Genomic DNA, 22,669 nt, shown 5'->3' with positions numbered 1-22,669 from the left:
CCCGCACTTTCACCAAATGCGTCTCAGGTTTTGTCATCCTAGTGCTGCTCACTCGATTCACACAGGACAGACATTTGTAGCTATGGTGGCGTTGGTATAGACGTTCCCCATATAGCGTCAATCTCGACGCAACGCGAGTTCCCTTGAAAGGGAACGCCTCGGTTACGACTGTAACCTCGGTTCCCTGAAGAGGGAACGAGCGTTGCGTCACCTTGCCATATCTCCTTCATGCCTGTCAGCGACTACTTCAGACTTTACGAAGCTTTCGCTTTCTGTTCTCGGGCAGGCTTTATAGTTTCCTGGTACGTGACGTCACCCGCCTCTGACGTTCCACCACACCATTGGACTGATTTTACATGTGCTTCAAGACATCATCACGCAAGGCGTTCCCCATAGCGTCAATCTCGACGCAACGCTCGTTCCCTTTTCAGGGAACCGAGGTTACAGTCGTAACCGAGGCGTTTTATATAAGTTTTATATATACATACACACACACACACACATATATATATATATATAGATAGATAGATAGATAGCCTCTCTCTCTCTCTCTCTCTCTCTCTCTATATATATATATATTTATTACATTCAGAAGACCTTAAACACTCAGATACTCCATAATAAAGACAACAAATCACTTATTTATTGATGACTTGACATGCAATCAATCACAATGCACAATCAAAAGTTTCAATTAAAAATGTTTTGGATTATTTTAAAAGCTATTCACTAGACGAAATGTTATACTTGTTTAGGGCAGTGTACAAACAAATTTACATGTTTTAAAGAATATAATTTAGTGAGTATGCCACCTATTCAGTTGGGCTCTGGATGACGATCATCAGGAATTCTTTATCTGGAGGAAAATGGGGAAAAGGTGAGAGCTACAGGATATGAGCGTTAACAGCCTGATAAGATAAGTAAGACGGGCTGATAATGCGCTGACCCACCTGGCGCCACCATGATCTCGTGTTTCTTGGACCTGATGCGCAGAAACGTCAGGTCGTTCTGGGGGTCGATGTCTCTGATCGTGCTCCTGGTTTTCATAGTCAGCTGATGCAGCAGTCCCACATACTGCACCGTCGTCGAGTTGTCCAGTGTCGTTCTGATGGGAATGCCTGAAAATGACCAGGTTAAGATCAATGGAACTACGGCTTCTAGAAAACAAACTAGTTTCACACTTATAGCATTTATCATAAAAAAGCAGCTTAATCCTAATAAATCCTCATGCAAAATCAGTTTCTTCATCACTATTGTTGATTATTTAGCATATTATATTTTATTATATTATATCCATTCTCTATACCAGCTTATCCTATGTAGTTTTGTAAAATATTGTTATATTATATTATATTATGTCCATTCTCTATACCAGCTTATCCTATGTAGTTTTGTAAAATATTATATTATATTATATTATATTATATCCATTCTCTATAACAGCTTATCCTATGTAGTTATGTAAAATGTTACATTATGTTAATTAGCCTATATTGTTTAATTATATGACATTACATTAGTCATTCTCTATACCAGCTTATCCTGTGTTTTGTAAAATATTATATTATATTATATTATATTATATTTTATTATCCATTCTCTATACTTATCCTATGTAGTTTTGTAAAATATGATATTATATTATAAATATAACAGTTAATATAAGTACAGTAAAACCATGGTAAATTGTGATTAGGCCTAACGTTACCTTCTGCGTTAACGACTATTGAGCCAATAACACCATTATAGCCTTGAATCCTCTTTAAAGTGTCTTCTACTTCAGCCTTCAGAGATGAACAAAACAGTTAGGCAGATTAATACACGAGTCTAACACATAAATATAATTTGTACGAATAACTGAACAAAAATATAGATCAAATAAAGTAGTTTACCATATCGCAGCACAGGTGAGTCTTCCGTTTGTTCCTCGTTGCTACGGAAACAGAAGTAAATAAAGTTGAAACATGATCATGATGAACTATAACACGTCTTCAAGATTAAACTTTTTTTATTCCGTTATTAAATTGTTTCTGTTAATGTTGCTGACTCACTCGACAGGCAGAAATGATATAAGCAGGCTGTTAAAACTGGTGTGCACAGTTGTGTTACTTTTCTCAGCGCTGATGAGTCATCATGAGTTAGTTGATGACGATAGACCAATTACAGTCGTTTGTGGTGGCAGGATATTTTAATCAATGTGCAGTAATCACTTCAGTAATTATTTAAACGGCAATGTGTTTTATATTATAACAACAAATTTTGACAAACTTATCCAGTGAAAATAAAATAAATAATACAAATTCACGAATTGTTATTCGTGTTTGTTTGTTTTTTTATTTGACTTTTATTTAGCCGACAGCGCCCCCTACAGGATAATAATTTTACAGTATTTTTAATCTCATTCAGTCTCAATCTCAATCTCATCAATTTTATTTCGCTATGACCGAATAACACACAAAAGCAATGAATGCGTTTTAATAATTTAAAACTGATATCTACATTGTTATAACCTGTTAACTGCTTTAGTGTTTACTTTTTTATATAATTTAGTTGAAATCCAATCGTCTGATTTCTGAAGGATCAAGTGACACTGAAGACTGGAGTAACGATGCTGAATATTCAGTTTTACATCAAAGGAACAAATTACATTTTAAAGTATATTCAATAGAAAATCGTTATTTTAAATTGTAATAATATTTCACAATATAACAGTTTTTTTCTGTATTTTTGATCAAATAAATGCAGGCTTGATGAGGATTAAGAGACTTATTTCAAAAACATAAAAAAAAATATTATGTTTCCAAACTTTTGACCGGTACTACATACATACGATACGGTACACACTTAGTTATAATCTTGATTTCCTCCCCAATGTTTACATTTCTGCTAATCAGTTTGCGCACATTTGACCAGCAGATGTCGCTAGGACGCGGTTTTTCGAAACACAATATCACGAGAAAAATATTATTTCTTTTTAATATATATATATATATTTGTCATTGCTTTTAAACTTAGCTTTAAATATATGTATATAAAAAATGCGTTTAATATAAATATTCTTGCTAACCTTCTGTAACCAATGGCGTCAACAGTGCAAGGCGTCACGTGAAGACGCCCAGGCACGTGCACGCGCACGCACACGCACGTCCCGGAGGAGCTCTGCAGAACAGGGGCACGTTCAAGTTCAAAACGGTGCGCAACGTTTTGCTACGGTTTCCCGGCTGAACGTCATGTTTCCTGGAAACGGCGTGCACCGGTGTGCAACGGGGTTTGAGATGCGTTTTCTCTTGTTTAGTGGGTGTGTCAGAACTGCAGTCCAATCAGCAGCAACATGTATATAAAGCACGCGGTATTAAAGTGAACTCGCACAATGGGTCTAAGGAAAGTAATTTACAAATGTGTTCAATGCAGCACGGTATACGCAACAGCTGAGGATATTAGAAGACATGTTTGTCTTAAGTTTTATTGTAAAAATATAGGACATCAACATAATGATGTAGTTGTTTATATTTTTAGCTTCATTGCAAGTGTATGACATTTATATAAATAAACAATGGTAATTAAGTGCTTTTCCTAAAAATGAGAAAGAAAATACAGGGTATTAAAACAGTATGAACTACAAATAAAGTCAGTATGTGAGGCTAAATAGATGTGTTTTAGTCTGAATTAGGTAAGATGTGTGCTTCAGTTTCAGCAATCCCTTCACTCGATTGGCATGTTCTCTTTTGTTCTGGGTTGCAAGTGCAGTAACTGTAACATCGGGCATATTTTGTAGTATTAAACACATATTTATACCGACTTCATCAGGCTCTGAAAATTCTTCACAAAGAACACAAAGAATGGCCTTCTCAGCTGCCATAGTTGCAACTCTTGCGTCATTAGAACAGTGTGTTCAACGCATCACCGTTTCTGTTTAAAAAACGTTGTGCAACGTTTTGTCGGGGCTGAACGCAGAACAGGTGACTGACTGACAGCAGTGGTTGTGCGGTGATGATGACGTAATGTTGCTACAGATGGCGGTGTGTGCCAGGCTCTGTGGAGTGGGTCAGTCGCGGCGGTGCCGGAGGCGCCAGAGGCACAGCCAGGATCAGAACAGCGACTCCGAGGTGGACATGGACGAGGAGGAGGAAGAGGAGAGGGTCGTGGGCAAAATGAAAGGCGAGCCCAATGGCAGCAGCAGCAGCTGTCAGAATAGGCGCGGCGCGGGGCCTAGCGCAGCCGGGGGACTCTGCGGTTCTGCGGGCTCTGCTGGGCCTCCACACCCGCAGTCACTGCTGGATCTTCCGCCGGAGCTTCTGGTGCAGATCTTCTCTTCTCTGCCCGGCACTGCGCTGCCCAACCTGGCGCTGGTGTGCAAGAAAATCAGGCAGATTCTGAACACGGAAACAATCTGGAGGAGAAGATGCACAGAGGGTAATGATGTGGAAAACCATTTGGGTTTTATATTGTGGCTTTCTTCTTTACAGTCGACATATATGAAGTGGCACCGACTCATAAACACACACACACACACGTGTATATTATGACACCGACTCATAAACACACACACACATACATATAGATTATGACACCGACTCAAACACACACACACACACACAAACTCAAACACACATGTATGTGTAAATGAGTCTGTGCCATGACGGTCATTGTTTCGCCTGGATTTGTAATTTTATTCAAAACTACATTAAAAATGTAATTCTAACAGATAATGACTTGAATAGACATCTATGAGCATGTTGTTGTTTTTTTCAAAACATTAATTTGGATATTTTTTTGTGGGACCTAAAGTCAGAAATGTTTTGGTGGTGTAATCAACCAGAAATTGTCAAATTTGCTAAGTGAGACATGATCCTGGATCAACATATTTTGTTGATACTTGAACAACACTCATATTTGTATGTGATTGTGTGTAGGTGTGTGTATAAAACCTGACATTCCTGAAAAAATAGATGTTGTAAGAATGTCTTTTATTATTATTATTTTTAATTAAATTATTTAAAAAAAATTATTATTTCTTATTTGTAATTATTTATTATTTATACAATATTTGAAAAAAAAATTCCTTTCATTTCATATGATCAGAAAACCATATAACAGAAACAGAAATTACCTTTTTTGAACCTTGTGACTAAAACGTCATATTTTGTCCGTCTCGCATAATGATTGAGTTGTGTACACTCGCATGTAATCAGTTATAGAGTGATTCAAATACATTTTTTTTTTTTTTTTTAGAATATACGTTTTTATTTTATTTGATTTTTTTAAGTGTGACACCAACATTAATACAAATATAAACCATTTTGAGCCCGATTCGGACCCTGACAGTGTCATCGAACAAGAGGATTGTGCTGAACGGATTTCAAGCACAGACTTTACAAGCACGGATTTCACAGGACGTTTAATGTTCAGGAACAGTGTTAAAAATACATTTTAACCTGTTAAGTTCGTCAGCCTTAGGAGAAAGTTTTCTCGAGGTGTAAAAAACAGAGATGACAACTCTTCCTCTTCTCTAAAGCAGTCTGTTTATGTTCAAACAGCAACATTATACACTAACTAAAGTTAAAAAAAGAGAAATCATAATCAAGGACCCCTTTAAAAGGCTGTCTAGATAGGCTACTTCTTGAGATATTTCATATGCACACATAGTAAAAATTCATATATTTTAGTGTAACCCTTTTCTTAACCCTAGGGGTTAATTTTTACGTTTCCCAAATAAGATAAAACCTGGATTCCCGGCAGTTGAATGGTGAATTTGGCCGGTATTTTCCTTTGAATAAAAAATTAACGTAAAGTATTTTTCCCTATACCAATTACACAATACTTTTACTAAAATAATAAATTGAACAATTCTTATTTATAGTTTCCTAGAAATCAGTACCTTTTTTAAATGAATTAACTTGCCAAACTCCAAAGAAATACCAGAATGCAAATGTTAAGGGGAAAAAACTAACAAATATTTATTTATTTTACATTAATCTAATAACCCCCTTTAAAAGGAAAACAAAACAAAACAAGGAAACACCTTTTTTTATATAAAGACAGATAAACACTTATACCCAATGGTATGTAAATTACTTATTCTTTTTGTAAATAAAATATACAAAATCAACTGTTCAGTCTCAGAACTGTTCCTTGTCTCTCTTATGTTTGTTTTTACACTTGCATTTTTACCTTTTTCCTTTTCTACTTTAAAACACTGTCCTCAATCAGCAACACACAAGTGGACAAATTCAGAACCCTGTTAGATATAGGCTAAACACTTTTCTACTGAGACATGTAGAGCAATAAGGAAAATAAAACAATATTTCTTTCAAAAACAATGAAACACTTGAAAAAAAAACCCGATTCACAACATACGGTTTTTCAGTATGCAAATTAGTTATGAGTCAATGACGCAGTCAAAAAAACACGAGTCAGTGACGCAGTCAAAAATACGGTTGTTCGTTATCGTTGGGGCCCAGTTCGTTGGTGCACATTTACGGCTGACGAATTCAATGTACTCCTGCACATTCAACAGATCCGAAAATGAGTTCACTTACGTCCATCCGACGAAAGAAGCAATGGGGAAGTCACCTACGATACGAACAGTTTCACACAAGCAGTCCCGATAGCGATGAATGCAGTTGATCCACGTCCCACGACGACAAGCTACACAATCTTTCCAGTCCTGGAAGAGTTTTGAAGTCCACCACGAACGTTCAATAACTTCGACACAGTTATTGACCATGAATTTGAACGTCACTAGCTGTTAAGCCCTCATTACGCACGTCTTGACTCAGCACTATGAAAATCACGAAGAAGATAACAGAAACAAAAAAAACACTTCAACTAGCAAAACAAAAAAAAATAAACCACACGTCGATTCTTTACACTTTGGGCCTTATATTACACAGAATATATTAAGTCTCCAAAATGACGCACTTCTAACCAGCAGTCAAATTACCGTCTTCTCATGCCATGTGCGATGCTCCTCCCCCTTCACGTAACTAACGTTATGACGCAAAGTAATCATGCTCAAACACTGGCCAGCAACAGTACATTTACATTCAATCCATTCAATTACTTTCAAAGTTATATCACACTGAAATAATATTGAAAACAAAAAAAATGAAAAGCACATTTTAATACACCAAAATACCCCAAACAAAAGGCATATTTATTTTAGGGGTCCCTACACACTCCCCCTACCAAAAGTCCAGTATGCCCCCATGCTGGTCATAGAAAAACACCCACACCATCTAAGGAGTGACCATGTTTTTAGACAGGACAAAGACTAATTGGTACAAGTGTGGGAATATTGTTACACACATCGCATAATGCATTCGCATTGCACCACCAAGCATGTGAACTTTTATAGCCACTAGAAAAGTACAAAGCATTGATAGCTGCTACATTAACACTACATTGCTTGGATGCAACAATCTCAGTATGTGGCTCTCCTAATGTATCATATGTAAATCGGGTATTAAGCTTCCTCTCCCTACAGGATCTTCGTACTACAGGAGGTACCACATCTGACTGAACTTCAGTACCTTCACCACTAGTAGCTGGAGTCTGCATAGCATTGTCATGACCTACAGCCATTACATCGTCAGTCACATCAACCCTTTCAACATCAGGCTCATGCTGAACAGCAGAAGTTTCACTTTGACATGGAGCTATAAGTGCTTCGGAACTACTATGAGAATCACAAGACTCTGAGCATTCTACATCTCGTACAGGGGTTTCAATCTGGATCTCTGCTATTGGAGGAATATCTGTCACATCCTCAACATAAAACCCAAACTCAGACTCTGAATCAGAAGAATGGCGTTCTCTTGGAAAGGAATCAACTACAAGGGGAGAGTTTGCTAACTCAGCAGTTTTCCGCTTCTCCTTTGCTCTCCTACGCCTCAAAGCTCTAGGTGATGGAGTAGGCATGATGTCTGCCTGGGTACGTAGCCTGACTGCCTGTCCCAAAGGCAGGATATGATTTCGATGCAGGACTTTGACTGGCCCCTTACCATCAACAGGCTTCAAACGATACACAGGAATGCCAGAGAATTGACCCTCCACTACATAAGGATTAGCACTCCACCTGTCTGCAAGCTTTTGTTTTCCCTTTAGGCCAAGGTTTCGAATCAGAACTCTGTCTCCAGCATTCAGACTATGGTAACGGACTTTCTGATCATACCGCTCTTTGTTACTCTGATTCATCTTTTGAGCAGTAGCTTGAGCTAACTGATAAGCTGCTTGTAATTCCTGCTTCATTTTGGCCACATACTTCAAATATGACACAGGCGAGGTATTGTCAGGGGAAACTCCAAAGCATACATCAACAGGTAATCTGGCCTCCCTGCCGAACATAAGAAAATATGGTGAGAAACCAGTGGCCTCGTTGACAGTACAATTGTATGCATGGACAAGATGAGCTATATGCTGACTCCATTGGCACTTCTGACTAGGCTCAAGGGTACCCAGCATGTCCAACAAGGTCCGGTTGAACCTCTCCGGCTGAGGATCACCTTGCGGATGATAAGGTGATGTTCTTGACTTCTTCACATTCAGCATTGTCAACATGTCAGACACCAACCGGCTCTCAAAATCCCTGCCCTGGTCTGAGTGTATTCGAGTTGGAAGGCCATAATGGATGAAATACTTTTCCCAAAGAGTCTTTGCCACAGTAGATGCTTTTTGGTCCCTAGTGGGAAAGGCTTGCGCATAACGGGTGCAATGGTCCGTGACCACCAAAACATTACACACATTGCGAGAATCTGCTTCGATGGTAAGAAAATCAATGCATACAAGATCCATAGGCCCTGAACTCTGCATGTGGGACAAAGGAGCAGCTCTCTGAGGCAGCGTTTTCCTCTTTATGCAGCGGTCACATGTTTTACAATAGGCCTCTACATCACGCTTCATGTGTGGCCAATAAAATCGGTCACGGACCAGGCTGTAAGACTTATCAAAGCCTAGATGTCCTATCTCGTCATGCAAAGATTTCAACACCATGCTGTGGTACTGCTTGGGAAGCACAAGCTGTCGCTTTACTCTTTGGTCACTCAGCCTAATGGTTCTGTACAACAAGCCATTATCTATTGACAACTTCTCCCATTCTCGTTTCAGCAACTTCATCTCAGGTTGATTGTGATGGACACTACTTGCAGGTTTCTTATTACAGACAGCTTCCCACACCTCTGCCAGGCACACATCCTTTCTTTGGGCAGCTTGAAGCTCACTTGGACTAAGCTCAGGTAAGTGGTCAGCAGCTAATGCAGTAGCTTGACAATAAGCCTTAGGAACAGCAGACATATGGGCCCCTATCTGTTGCACAACACATGGGTAAGATACACAACCTGCTCTCCTCTCCACAGACATTTCCTGACAAAGAGCTCGGACACCCGCCGCTGGAATTTCCTGCCACTCATCATCAACACTTGGGTGTGTATGTGGACGTCTGGACAAGGCATCAGCGTCGACGTTCTTTCGGCCTGGCCTGTATTTCAGACTGAAGTTGTAGGTGGTGAGGGCTGACAACCAACGATGACCAGTCGCATCAAGTTTTGCTGACTTCAGTATATAGGTTAGAGGATTGTTGTCAGTTCTAACCTCAAACTGGACACCATAAAGATAGTCATGCAGTCGGTCCACAATTGCCCACTTCAGAGCTAGAAATTCCAGTTTGTGCGCAGGATAATTTCTCTCTGAAGGAGAAAGACTACGACTGATGAAAGCAACCGGGCGGAGACCTTTATCATGCTCCTGATACAAAACCCCTCCAAGTCCATCCAGACTTGCGTCCACATGCAAGACGTAAGGCTTTTGTACATCAGCAAAGGCTAGCACTGGAGCTTGGGTCAGACAATTTTTGAGTGTTTGAAAGGCAGTGTCACACTGAGCAGTCCATCGGGAGCCAAAAGGTTCAGAGAATTTGTAGCACGGCTTGGCATTACAAACAGGTGAGCTGTTATGTTTCTTTTTAGAGGATGGGTACCCCTGCAGCAGTTCATTTAGGGGCCGACACAACTTTGAGAAATCCTTCACGAAACGGCGGTAATATCCACAGAATCCCAAAAACGCTCGAAGCTCTGTCACTGTTTGTGGTTTGGGCCAGGATACCACAGCCTCGATCTTTGAAGGGTCAGTAGATATTCCATCCTGTGAAACGATATGTCCCACGTAGTTCACAGATGTCCTGCCGAACTGACACTTATCAAGGGAGATCTTCAACCCTTCATCCCTCAACCTATCCAGAACCTTCAACAGCCGCTGTTGGTGCTCTTCAAGAGTCCGCCCAAAAACAATTAGGTCATCTAAGTACACAAGCACTTCCAAGAAGTTCATGTCTCCTACTGTTCTCTCCATGACCCTCTGGAAAGTAGCAGGTGCTCCACAGATACCCTGGGGCATACGCTCAAATTCATAAAAACCTAAAGGGCAGATGAATGCGGTCTTTTCCTTGTCGATGTCACTCATTGGTATTTGATAATATCCACTTCTCAGATCTAAAACAGTAAACCACTTACTCCCAGAAAGACTGTGAAGAGCATCTTCAATTCGGGGTACGGTATATTGATCTGGTATGGTCCGTTGGTTGAGCGTCCGATAGTCCACACACATTCTGACCTTCCCTGACTTTTTACGTACCACTACAATGGGTGAAGCGTAGGGGCTTCGGGACTCTGAAATGATGCCAGCACTCTTAAGTTCTTGTAGATGCTGCCTCACATCCTCCCAATCAGCTGGGGCAAGACGTCTAGATCTTTCTCTGAAAGGACGTGAATCATTCAGCCTAATCTCATGCATGGTACTTTTTGCACAGCCCACGTCCCACTCATGAAGGGAAAACACTTCTTTTCTCTGCATCATCTCCTCACACAAACTCCGTTTTGCTTCTTCCGGCATCGGAGAATCTCCAAAATCAAAGCATGTAGGTGACAAGTTACTTTGTTCTGACTGTCGGTTGGAGGAAAGTTGTGGCACCATGGTCACAGGAAATACATGAGCAAGAGGAGTTCCTCGCTTTATCCATACTTCTCTTGTAGACGTGTTCCTGACAGTCACCATGACCCGTCGGCTGGACACAATGGATGCAGAATGAACTTCAGGTCTCACTTGCAAGTCAACAGTAAAGGTATCATCAACTTCCGCTTTATCTACTAACAACAAAGATTCTGTCATCCGACTGGGTAATTTAGGTAGACCTGGGAGTTGCATAACCTGACCTGGCTTCAAAACAACAGGAGAATTCTTCACAAACCAAACTGTTCCATGTTTGTTTGGATCACCCTGACACACGTCTGTCTGCTGAATAGACTCAAATGCTTCTCGTATTACAGGATGCATAGTCAACACGTTCAGGAACTTCTCTCCAGCCTGTTCACGACAAGACTCAAGCAGCTTCCTCACTAAGCTAGTGTTGGTCCCAACCAAAATGGCTATCCCCTCTCTTTTCAAAGGGTCTGGACACACGATTGCGAGAGTGTCAACCACCTGATGCACCCCAGCCACATTTTCAGTAAATTCAAGTCTGAGGGGTAAGTATCCATCATATGGATATTTATGCGAGCTAAGACCCCAGATCTCAAGATTTTCCACAGGTTGCAGAGGCAAGTGCTTCAGATACGTGTCATAGAAACTCCTATACAATAGAGTGACCTGAGAGCCACTATCAAGAAGAGCTTTTGCGTAAATCCCTTCAATTTGAACAGGCACCTCAGAGACAGGCCCTACTAAACCTACAGGCAATTTTGGCTGGCCAACATCAAGCAAGAATGAAACATGAGTGGAACGTAGGTTATCTGGAGCTCCGTGCCGTTCCGTCACTGAGCTCCGCTGAAGTTTCCCTGTAAGCGGTGCATTTTCATCAGCTTCTGATTTACCTTCCTGAGATCCTCAGGTCCTTTGCACTCCCACTTCTTATGACCATCTTCACCACAGTTATAACAGAAGATAGCAGGCAGAGTTAACTTGGAAGTTTTGGGCTTGTAGGCACTGTCTCGGTTCATAGCTTCCTTTGTCTGACTGGGCATTTTCTGTGGGGCACGGTCAGAGGCAGGGGTCACAGTGGCCACGCTCAACAGTTGACTCACCTGAGTAGACAATTCTTTAACCTCCTTCTTCAGGCTTTGTAATTCAGGCGGCACAGGCACATGGGGAGAGGCAACATTAGCAACAGAAGCTTTAACATTCTCTCGTGCAGCTACCCAGTGTTCTTCCTCTCGAACTTCCTTCATCAACTGTGAGAAAGAAGGGGGATCATGCAGAGTGTGAGTCATTCTCATTCGCAAAGCAACCATATCATTGGTCAGAGCCCCCTTAATCAGCTGCTCCATTCTGGCTCTATTTATACCGGCTGCCTCAATCCCACCCTTCAACAAGGCTCTGTGGAGAAGTTTATCTAGGCGGTACAAGAAAGCTGAAAGTTTCTCTCCACTTTCCTGGTAGGTATGGCGAAATCTAGCCATAAGGTCAGGCCCACTCTCAGTAGTTCCATATACAGTCTCAAGGGCAGCTAAGTACTCATTTGCAGTCGCTGATGGGCTACTCACTTTAAGAAACCTGACAATATCAGCCGCGGGACCTCGCAAACTCTCAACGATGCGTTGCTTCTTTGCAGATTCGGTGCATTGCCATTCACTTATCATTTGAGCGGCCTGCTCCATCCATACTTCATACTCTTCCTCACCTGAAGGGACAGGTTTCAACCCTGAGAACAATCTCAATTTTCTGTAACTAGGACCATCACTAGACACCTGATTACACCGATCTACTAATTTGCCTATGGCATCAACTAGATCCACACTGATGTCAGATTTAGGAGGCTGATTTTCCACAATCATGGCCTTCACTTCATCCATAGACTTGCCCTCCTGCTGTAACAAGGCTTGCAGCTTGAACTGGAAAGTATCACCTTCGGAGGCAGGACCATGGGCTACTAGACTACCCACTAAGTTCACACTCCAGGGTCCAGCTTCATTTTCTATACCTATCTCAGGAGGGATAACATCAGGATCTAGGTCAGCACTGGTCTCCACTAAAATAAACAACCATCTGCCAGTTACATCACCACGGCGACTACGTATTCTAGTGCGACCAAAAACTTTTACTGTGTTTAACACTTTTCCAATAGTGTCGTTACTGGCATCCAAAGGAACATTGCTCAAAACAATAGCACGCGAGACATCAACACTCTCTTCTCTGCTCCACTCGACAGTCTGCGACAGATCCATAATTTTGAAAGTAAATGCAAGTCACTAGTATTATGGCAAAAATTAAACAAATTGTTTTTTAGATCAGCTGTTACCGCTACACTAAATTCTAGAAGAAAATATAGACTCTGGTAAACAGGGAAAAAGAAAGAAAAAAAAACAATCCCAGCGGTGCCTCCAAAAATGTAACCCTTTTCTTAACCCTAGGGGTTAATTTTTACGTTTCCCAAATAAGATAAAACCTGGATTCCCGGCAGTTGAATGGTGAATTTGGCCGGTATTTTCCTTTGAATAAAAAATTAACGTAAAGTATTTTTCCCTATACCAATTACACAATACTTTTACTAAAATAATAAATTGAACAATTCTTATTTATAGTTTCCTAGAAATCAGTACCTTTTTTAAATGAATTAACTTGCCAAACTCCAAAGAAATACCAGAATGCAAATGTTAAGGGGAAAAAACTAACAAATATTTATTTATTTTACATTAATCTAATAACCCCCTTTAAAAGGAAAACAAAACAAAACAAGGAAACACCTTTTTTTATATAAAGACAGATAAACACTTATACCCAATGGTATGTAAATTACTTATTCTTTTTGTAAATAAAATATACAAAATCAACTGTTCAGTCTCAGAACTGTTCCTTGTCTCTCTTATGTTTGTTTTTACACTTGCATTTTTACCTTTTTCCTTTTCTACTTTAAAACACTGTCCTCAATCAGCAACACACAAGTGGACAAATTCAGAACCCTGTTAGATATAGGCTAAACACTTTTCTACTGAGACATGTAGAGCAATAAGGAAAATAAAACAATATTTCTTTCAAAAACAATGAAACACTTGAAAAAAAAACCCGATTCACAACATACGGTTTTTCAGTATGCAAATTAGTTATGAGTCAGTGACGCAGTCAAAAATACGGTTGTTCGTTATCGTTGGGGCCCAGTTCGTTGGTGCACATTTACGGCTGACGAATTCAATGTACTCCTGCACATTCAACAGATCCGAAAATGAGTTCACTTACGTCCATCCGACGAAAGAAGCAATGGGGAAGTCACCTACGATACGAACAGTTTCACACAAGCAGTCCCGATAGCGATGAATGCAGTTGATCCACGTCCCACGACGACAAGCTACACAATCTTTCCAGTCCTGGAAGAGTTTTGAAGTCCACCACGAACGTTCAATAACTTCGACACAGTTATTGACCATGAATTTGAACGTCACTAGCTGTTAAGCCCTCATTACGCACGTCTTGACTCAGCACTATGAAAATCACGAAGAAGATAACAGAAACAAAAAAAACACTTCAACTAGCAAAACAAAAAAAAATAAACCACACGTCGATTCTTTACACTTTGGGCCTTATATTACACAGAATATATTAAGTCTCCAAAATGACGCACTTCTAACCAGCAGTCAAATTACCGTCTTCTCATGCCATGTGCGATGCTCCTCCCCCTTCACGTAACTAACGTTATGACGCAAAGTAATCATGCTCAATCACTGGCCAGCAACAGTACATTTACATTCAATCCATTCAATTACTTTCAAAGTTATATCACACTGAAATAATATTGAAAACAAAAAAAATGAAAAGCACATTTTAATACACCAAAATACCCCAAACAAAAGGCATATTTATTTTAGGGGTCCCTACATTAGTTTAGTATGTTTGCCTGTCAGTGTGTTGCTATGGAATGAAATGCATGATGTACACACTGGACTGGTGCATAAGTCAAGCGATTGGCCAAAACTGTGGGTGGGAAAGTCCTGATAAAATATTCAGGGTCTGGATTCACAGACATGGCTTAGATTAAGCCAGGATTAGGCTTTAGTTCAATTAGGACATTTAAATAGCTTTTATAAATGTGCCTTAGAAAAAGAAAAACAGGTGTGCGTCTTGAAACAAAACAATAGCACATATTTTAAGATGTGTCAGTGCAAGTTGCTTCCAGCTCAAACATGCCTCTTAGTCTGGGACTCAAGCCTTGTCTTTGTGCTGATAAGTGAACCTGTGAGGGTGTCACTTGTCTTATCCAAAGTCATCACAGAGAATCCTACACCCGTCACCGGAAGGGTCAAGGGTCATTGCTGCTATTCTTAGAGCCATTATTCATGTTCTGCTGCTTGTTTCATCCATTTGAATACTGAAAATACGTCTACATTTTCTGTGACAAGTTTTTGCCTGACTTTGGACAATTGTAAGTCGATCTGACTTAGTGATCTACTAAGTAGGGTTCCACATTACTTTGAGTATCATTCAGTGCGTTACACAATGAAGTTTAATCATTTTTAAAAATGAAAAAGCAATCATTACTCAAAAAAATAAAAATATAATAATGTAATAAATAATATAAAATAATATAATATTTAATGATTAACTAACTACATGATTACACAGTTACGCAATGAAAGTCACTTTAAGGGTCAAATCATTTTATTTATTAGATACATTTTTATTATATTATTATTATAGAAAGAATAATATAAAATAATACAATAAATAGAACAGAATCTGACAACGCCAATTAATTTTATTTTATAAAACATTATAAAAAATATATTATACATTATATTATAAACAAACAAATGAAATGTAATATAATACATAAATAATATAATATTATAGTTTTAATATGACTGAATATGTCTACATTAGGTCACACCAATAAAAGTCACTTTAAGGGTCAAATAATTTTATTTATATATACATTATTTTAGGTAATAAGTAAATATTATTTATTATTTTATTTATTAATTTTATTTTATAATTATTTTATTTTAGAAAATAAATAAATTGTATAAAATAATATTATATTCGATAATATTTAATAGTCACTTTAGTGGTCAAATTAGGTGCAAATTAGCTTATCCTTAAGCTAACAACTGCACTTGAAAATAACTTTAAACCAAATAAGATATAGATAAGATGCTTTAAGATTGAACTTTCAGAGGAGGATGGAAACTTCATTGTAATATGTACACTGAACTCCAGTTTCTTTTCGGAGAAAGGACATAAAATACAAAGCCTTTGGTGGGATGATATTATACCTTCGCACCAAGTCCACACAGAAAAAAAAACACAACTTTGTTGTCTTTCAATGAAGCCGCGTCTAAAGCAGACTTGCTTTTAAGTGCTGATATGTGACACACAAACAGACAAGGCCCCATGCTGAGAGTGCCAATTGGCAGCGCTGGGCATGTAAAGCGGACAGATGGAAGCCGAGCGGAGGTCAGGCACTCCGGCAGTGGGGAACGCAAGCATCTCCAGAGTCTGACTCCATCATCTCAGGTAAGCTAGAAGAACCAAATAAATATACAGATATCAGTAGAATAGGATGCAAAATAGGGCCTGGAACTGTTTCAAAATAGCCAAAAGTCATTAAAACACAGTATCATCACAAACTCAGTAAACTAAATATTAGGCCTATATATATTTATATTATATTTTTGCCGCTTCTTGCTTCTTCTTACTGGCCAAAAAGGACAGAGGCTTGAGGCCTTGCATCGACTACTGAGCGATGTTCAGACTGTTTAGTGCCACTGGTCCCTGAGGGGTGCACGCGTGTTCACTAAGTTGGGCCTGCGTAGCGACTACAAGCTCATTCGGATACGGAGGGATGATGAATGGAAAACTGCTTTCTGTGGATATCAGACGTACATGCTGTCCAACTCACCCTCTATATTCCAGGGATTGATGAATGAGGTGTTCCCGGGAGTTTCTCCACAATTCTGTCATACATCGACGGCATCCTGATATACTCCCGGAACCAGGCCTACCATCGCCATCACATTACGCAGGTCTTTCAGAAACTACGGGAACACCAACTCTACTAGAAATAAGCATTTCATCAACTTATCAACAATATTCTATTCTACTCATTGTTGGATGCCATGAAAAGGACAAAACACAAGACCTCTATTTAACTTGCTGTTTTTCATACCTCATTTTTGTGTTAGACAATTACTCATGAAAACATGAAATTTGTGCATTATTTATTTATTTATTTATGTCATTGGATGCCACCCTATTCATGGAAAGTGCCTTTTATAGATTTCATGGGGTAAAGACCCGTAGAACTGCAACCATAAGGAAATGATTGTGTTAGAGTAATTAGAGCACAAACGTTCTGGATACACTGTTCCTCTCAGAAGACAACACTGACCTTCAAGCAAAAACACAAACACAACACAACAGCAAATCTGCTGCATGTAATGGAGCTTAAACGTGAACCAGCCAAACCTGTAAATCCACCACACTGACCAAATTGAATAACCATTTTTATCCAGCATATATTTCTATTAAATGTGCTTTCTGTTTTTAGCGCGGATGGTGTGATGTAGAAGATGCGCATGTACACCTAATTAGCTTAGCACTGCAGAACAGCACAATAAACCAGACCACAGCTGTCACAAATGATTAAAGCAGCCATTTATCAGAGAAACTAAATGAACAGCCAAAGCGACTTACAAATTAGGACTAAATTAAGCGAGTCATCATGAAGAGGCAAAAACAACAACAATGCAAGAAGTGCTCAAAATACGAAGTTCAGGCATTATTCAGAGTAGCATAAGCCTGATAAGTGATGTTTCAAAGGGAAAGATTTTTTTTTTTTTAATGCGGTTAAGTGCTCACGGAATAGATAGGTTTTCAGCTGTCTTTTGAATGTTGTCAGGGATTCTGCATTCCGGATGAGGGTGGGGAGAGCGTTCCACCAGCATGGAACTGTGAATGAGAATGTTCTGGAAAGCGATTTTGTGGCTCTCTGTGATGGAACCACGAGCCGTCACTCGTTGACCGATCGTAGGCGTCTGGTAGGGATGTAGACTCGTAGGAGTGAGTGAAAGTAGGAGGGAGCTGAGCCTGTGATAGATCTGTAAGCAAGCGTCAATGCCTTGAACTTGATGCGAGCAGCGAGAGGTAGCCAGTGCAGAGAGATGAACAGAGGAGTGACGTGGGCCCTCTTGGGCTCGTTGAAGACAAGACGAGCTGCAGCAGTCTGGATCATCTGTAGGGGTTTGGTTGCACATGCTGGAAGTCCGGCCAGAAGAGCATTACAGTAGTCAAGCCTAGAAATGACCAGGGCCTGGACGAGAAGTTGTGTTGCATGCTCAGTTAGGAAAGACCTGATCTTCCTGATGTTGTGCAGTGCAAACCTGCATGATCGAGCTGTCTTTGAAATGTGATCTGTGAAGGTCAGCTGGTCATAAAACGTTACTCCAAGATTTCTGACCGACCTTGATGGGGTGATTGATGATGAATCTAGCTGGATAGTGAAGTCGTGCTGTAGAGACGGATTGGCAGGGAGGACGAGAAGCTCAGTCTTTGCCAGGTTGAGCTGCAGGTGATGTTCCTTCATCCATGTGGAGATGTCCGTCAGACAGTTTGAGACCCGTGCAGCTACTGTGGGATCATCTGGTTGAAACGAGAGGAAGAGCTGTGTGTCATCAGCATAGCAGTGGTAGGAGAAGCCGTGTGCCTGTATGATGTGTCCCAGTGTTGTGGTGTAGATGGAGAAGAGGAGGGGACCAAGAACTGAACCCTGGGGAACCCCTGTGGTCAGTTGATGTGCTCTGGATACCTCGCCTCTCCATGCGACCTTGAAGGACCTACCTGTGAGATAGGACTCGAACCAGTGGAGTGAAATTCCTGTGATGCCCAGTGATGAGAGGCTGGACATAAGGATCTGATGATTCACAGTGTCGAAGGCAGCAGACAGATCCAGGAGAATGAGGACTGAAGATTTGGAAGCAGCTTTTGCGATCCGTAGGGCTTCTGTGACCGACAGTAATGCAGTCTCAGTTGAATGCCCTTTCTTGAAGCTGGATTGGTTGACATCCAGCTGGTTGTTTAGAGACAAAAAGGATGTTACTTGGTTGAAAACAGCTCTTTCAAGTGTCTTCGCAATGAATGGTAGGAGAGAGATAGGTCTGTAATTCTCTACAAATGATGTGTTTAGCGTTGGTTTTTTAAGCAGTGGAGTAACCCGAGCCTGCTTGAATGCTGTGGGGAAAGTGCCAGTATGGAGGGATGAGTTGATGATGTGTGTGAGTGATGGTAGAAGTGTGGGAGAGATGGCTTGTAGAAGGTGTGAGGGGATGGGGTCTAGAGGGCAGGTGGTAGGGTGACTGGAGAGGAGAAGTGTAGATACTTCTTCCTCGGTTTACATAGGCCTATATATAGTAATTAAAATACAATTTGTCATTATTATTATTAAGTCTCAATGATGAAGATGATGATGATGATAACAGGTACAGACAGAAGGTGTAACAGTGTGTGCTTGCAACAATACAAACACAAACAACGAACGACTCACACAGAGAGGACAGGGAGGAACTTAAATACATGGTGACGAACTAAACGATGATCAGCTGTGATGATGAGGAGCGTCCATAGAAACAGATGAGTGCCATATTAGTATAAGTTACTATATCAAATAATAGATTATATTACAATAATTTTATCAAATATAATAATATTAATTAAATAATTATTTTCATTATTATTAGTAGTAGTAGCCTACTATATAAAATAATAGATATGTAATATAAGTATTGTATGAAATATAATATATTATAAATAATATTAATTAAATAAAATGTTTCATTATTTTTATTAGTAGAAACTACATAAAATAATATATATAATAATAATTGTATGAAATACAATAATAATATATATTATAAATAATATTAATAAATACCATTTTTCATTGCTATTATTATTAGTAGAAATAATATAAAATAAAATGTTATATAATGACTATATAAAATATAATAGTTTTACATATACATACACACACACACACACACACATTTATACAGTATATATATATACATATATAGATAGCCTCTCTCTCTCTCTCTCTCTCTCTCTCTCTCAATATATATAATATATATCAGCCATAGCAAAACTGTCACTTTACATTCAGAAGACCTTAAACACTCAGATACTCCATAATAAAGACAACAAATCACTTATTTATTGATGACTTGACATGCAATCGATCACAATGCAAAGTAAATTTCTCCCTTCTTCCTCAAGATTTCGGACTTCCTTTCGGTTTCCGATGATATCTTTGGTTATGAGAGAACATTCTGCCTGGTTAATTGCCGTGCTGGCGGCCCACTTACGGCCAGATCTTGTTCTGACTCCTGCTTCCCTGGTGAGTTGGTCTTGAGAGTCCCTATATGTCAGGGACAGTCTGCATTTGGCGACTTTAAACTCCTCCACCACTGAAGACAGGGGAAGCTGGAGCTGGCCCGACCTTATGTAGAGCCCCAAGGATGTAAAGCTCGGGGGTATTCCCAACCATCTTCTAATGGAATTCTTTATCTGGAGGAAAATGGGGAAAAGGTGAGAGCTACAGGATATGAGCGTTAACAGCCTGATAAGATAAGTAAGACAGGCTGATAATGCGCTGACCCACCTGGCACCACCATGATCTCGTGTTTCTTGGACCTGATGCGCAGAAACGTCAGGTCGTTCTGGGGGTCGATGTCTCTGATCGTGCTCCTGGTTTTCATAGTCAGCTGATGCAGCAGTCCCACATACTGCACCGTCGTCGAGTTGTCCAGTGTCGTTCTGATGGGAATGCCTGAAAATGACCAGGTTAAAATCAATGGAACTACGGCTTCTAGAAAACAAACTAGTTTTACACTTATAGCATTTATCATAAAAAAGCAGCTTAATTCTAATAAATCCTCGTGCAAAATCAGTTTCTTCATCACTATTGTTGATTATTTAGTATAACTCTACCATATTATATTTTATCATATTATATCCATTCTCTATACTTATCCTATGTAGTTTTGTAAAATATGATATTATATTATAAATATAACAGTTAATATAAGTACAGTAAAACCATGGTAAATTGTGATTAGGCCTAACGTTACCTTCTGCGTTAACGACTATTGAGCCAATAACACCATTATAGCCTTGAATCCTCTTTAAAGTGTCTTCTACTTCAGCCTTCAGAGATGAACAAAACAGTTAGGCAGATTAATACACGAGTCTAAGACATAAATATAATTTGTACGAATAATTGAACAAAAATATAGATCAAATAAAGTAACGTTAGTTTACCATATCGCAGCACAGGTGAGTCTTCTGTTTGGACTAGCCGTCACTGGCAGAGGATCCAAGATGGCGTCTTGCTAAGTTTGCCTTCATCGAGCTCCGCTGATCTACTTTTAACAGCCGAACTACACTATTTACAATCCCGCTCCGTGTATTTGTTTACATAAGTACTTCATACTTGTCCCTCGATAACTTAAAGATGAAATCTGCTGCAGACAAAAGAAAAGAAAAATAAATGTTGGGCGCTTCACGTGTGTCCGAAAATGTGGGCTTCCACAGCTATTCGTCTCCCGGTGAGATCCTCTTATCTACTCCGCTTCCGGAGAGCCCAGCTAAGCCCCCTACAAAGAAAGGCAAAGCAGAAGACGACACCGTGATTTCCACTCTCTCACAGCTGATAAATAATCGCTCGGATGCCCTGGAGAAAATGGTGGGTGATAACGCTCTTAAAATTGAAGGGCTGAAAAAGACAGTGGACTTATATGTGCCGAGATAAATGATATTAAGGGGAAAGTCAGCCACGTCGAAGCTAGACTAAATGCTTTAGAAAAGAAGATGGAGCTCTGCGAAACAAGAATTGCTGACTTGGAGAGATACTCTCGTCGCTGGAACCTGCGTTTACATGGAGTACCTGAAAAGGAAAATGAAAATGCCAGAACCGAATCTATCCGCATTTGTCTGGCCACCTTTCCAGAGGAGAGCAAAACTCTTCCAGATAAGATTGACACTGTCCACCGCATTGGGAAGAGGCTTCCGAATACTTCAAAACCGCGCGCGATCATTATTCAATTTTCCTCACGTGTGATGAGAGATGGTGTGTGGAGGGCGGCGAAATCGTCGGAGTTCCTGCGGGCGAACGGTTTTTCGATTTACTGAGGATCTCACTGCCTCGGACCGAGAAAGGAGGAAGTTGCTGTGTGTCCGGCCGTTGAAAAGGCTCGCAAAGAGGGCAAAAGGGCACATTTTGTCGGACTGAAATTAACCCTATGTAAGCCTGTTCAAACTGTTCTCATTCTAAGTGAGATTTTTTAAGATCCTTTTCGTTATGGAGCAGGACTATTGATGGCTGTAACTGCACTTTGGATGGCTCACGGTTCGGCGCGTTCAGCTGGAGTTCTGACTTTGAAAAACCTTTTTGCTGGGGATGTTTTGCACTACTTTAGCGACCCGAATGGACATTTTCTGCTTATGGTCATTTGTTTAAACAATACTGTGGTAATACTAATTAATATATATGGGTATAATAGTTCTCATGAGAATGATCTACTGATTGATGCGATAGAAGGGAAAATTCTGCTGTGGCTTAATGCATACCCAAATGCCTTAGTTTTCATTGGTGGGGACTTTAATATTGTACCTGATAATAATCTCGATAGACTGCCATCTA

The 22,669-nt window shown here is 39.9% G+C and overlaps 2 protein-coding genes across 3 annotated transcripts; both read right to left on the bottom strand.

Annotated features, from left to right (window-relative positions):
• Window positions 1–621: 621 nt before the first annotated feature.
• LOC311071191 (dynein light chain roadblock-type 2) lies at window positions 622–3,262 on the bottom strand. Of its 2 annotated transcripts, none has more exons than XM_084095417.1 (5): window positions 3,068–3,262; window positions 1,893–1,933; window positions 1,709–1,784; window positions 951–1,118; window positions 622–856 (listed from the first exon to the last, which is right to left on the bottom strand). In XM_084095417.1, the coding sequence occupies exons 2-5, from the start codon at window positions 1,893–1,895 to the stop codon at window positions 813–815; spliced, it is 291 nt and encodes a 96-aa protein (XP_083951543.1). In that variant the 5' UTR covers window positions 1,896–1,933; window positions 3,068–3,262; the 3' UTR covers window positions 622–812. The 2 variants fall into 2 exon arrangements, with proteins under 2 accessions (XP_083951543.1, XP_083951544.1); XM_084095418.1 differs by lacking the exon at window positions 3,068–3,262 and adding an exon at window positions 2,052–2,105.
• Window positions 3,263–20,276: 17,014 nt separating this feature from the next.
• On the bottom strand, window positions 20,277–21,304 carry LOC311071419 (dynein light chain roadblock-type 2-like). Its single transcript, XM_084095824.1, has 4 exons — window positions 21,289–21,304; window positions 21,099–21,174; window positions 20,630–20,797; window positions 20,277–20,535 (listed from the first exon to the last, which is right to left on the bottom strand). The coding sequence occupies exons 1-4, from the start codon at window positions 21,289–21,291 to the stop codon at window positions 20,519–20,521; spliced, it is 264 nt and encodes an 87-aa protein (XP_083951950.1). The 5' UTR covers window positions 21,292–21,304; the 3' UTR covers window positions 20,277–20,518.
• Window positions 21,305–22,669: the final 1,365 nt, after the last annotated feature.

Source organism: Abramis brama (assembly GCF_963993115.1).
Source record: "Abramis brama genome assembly, chromosome: 20".
NCBI lineage: Eukaryota > Metazoa > Chordata > Actinopteri > Cypriniformes > Leuciscidae > Abramis > Abramis brama.
The sequence above is the reverse complement of the archived record's forward strand: the minus strand, read 5'-3'. Positions and strand labels throughout refer to the sequence as shown.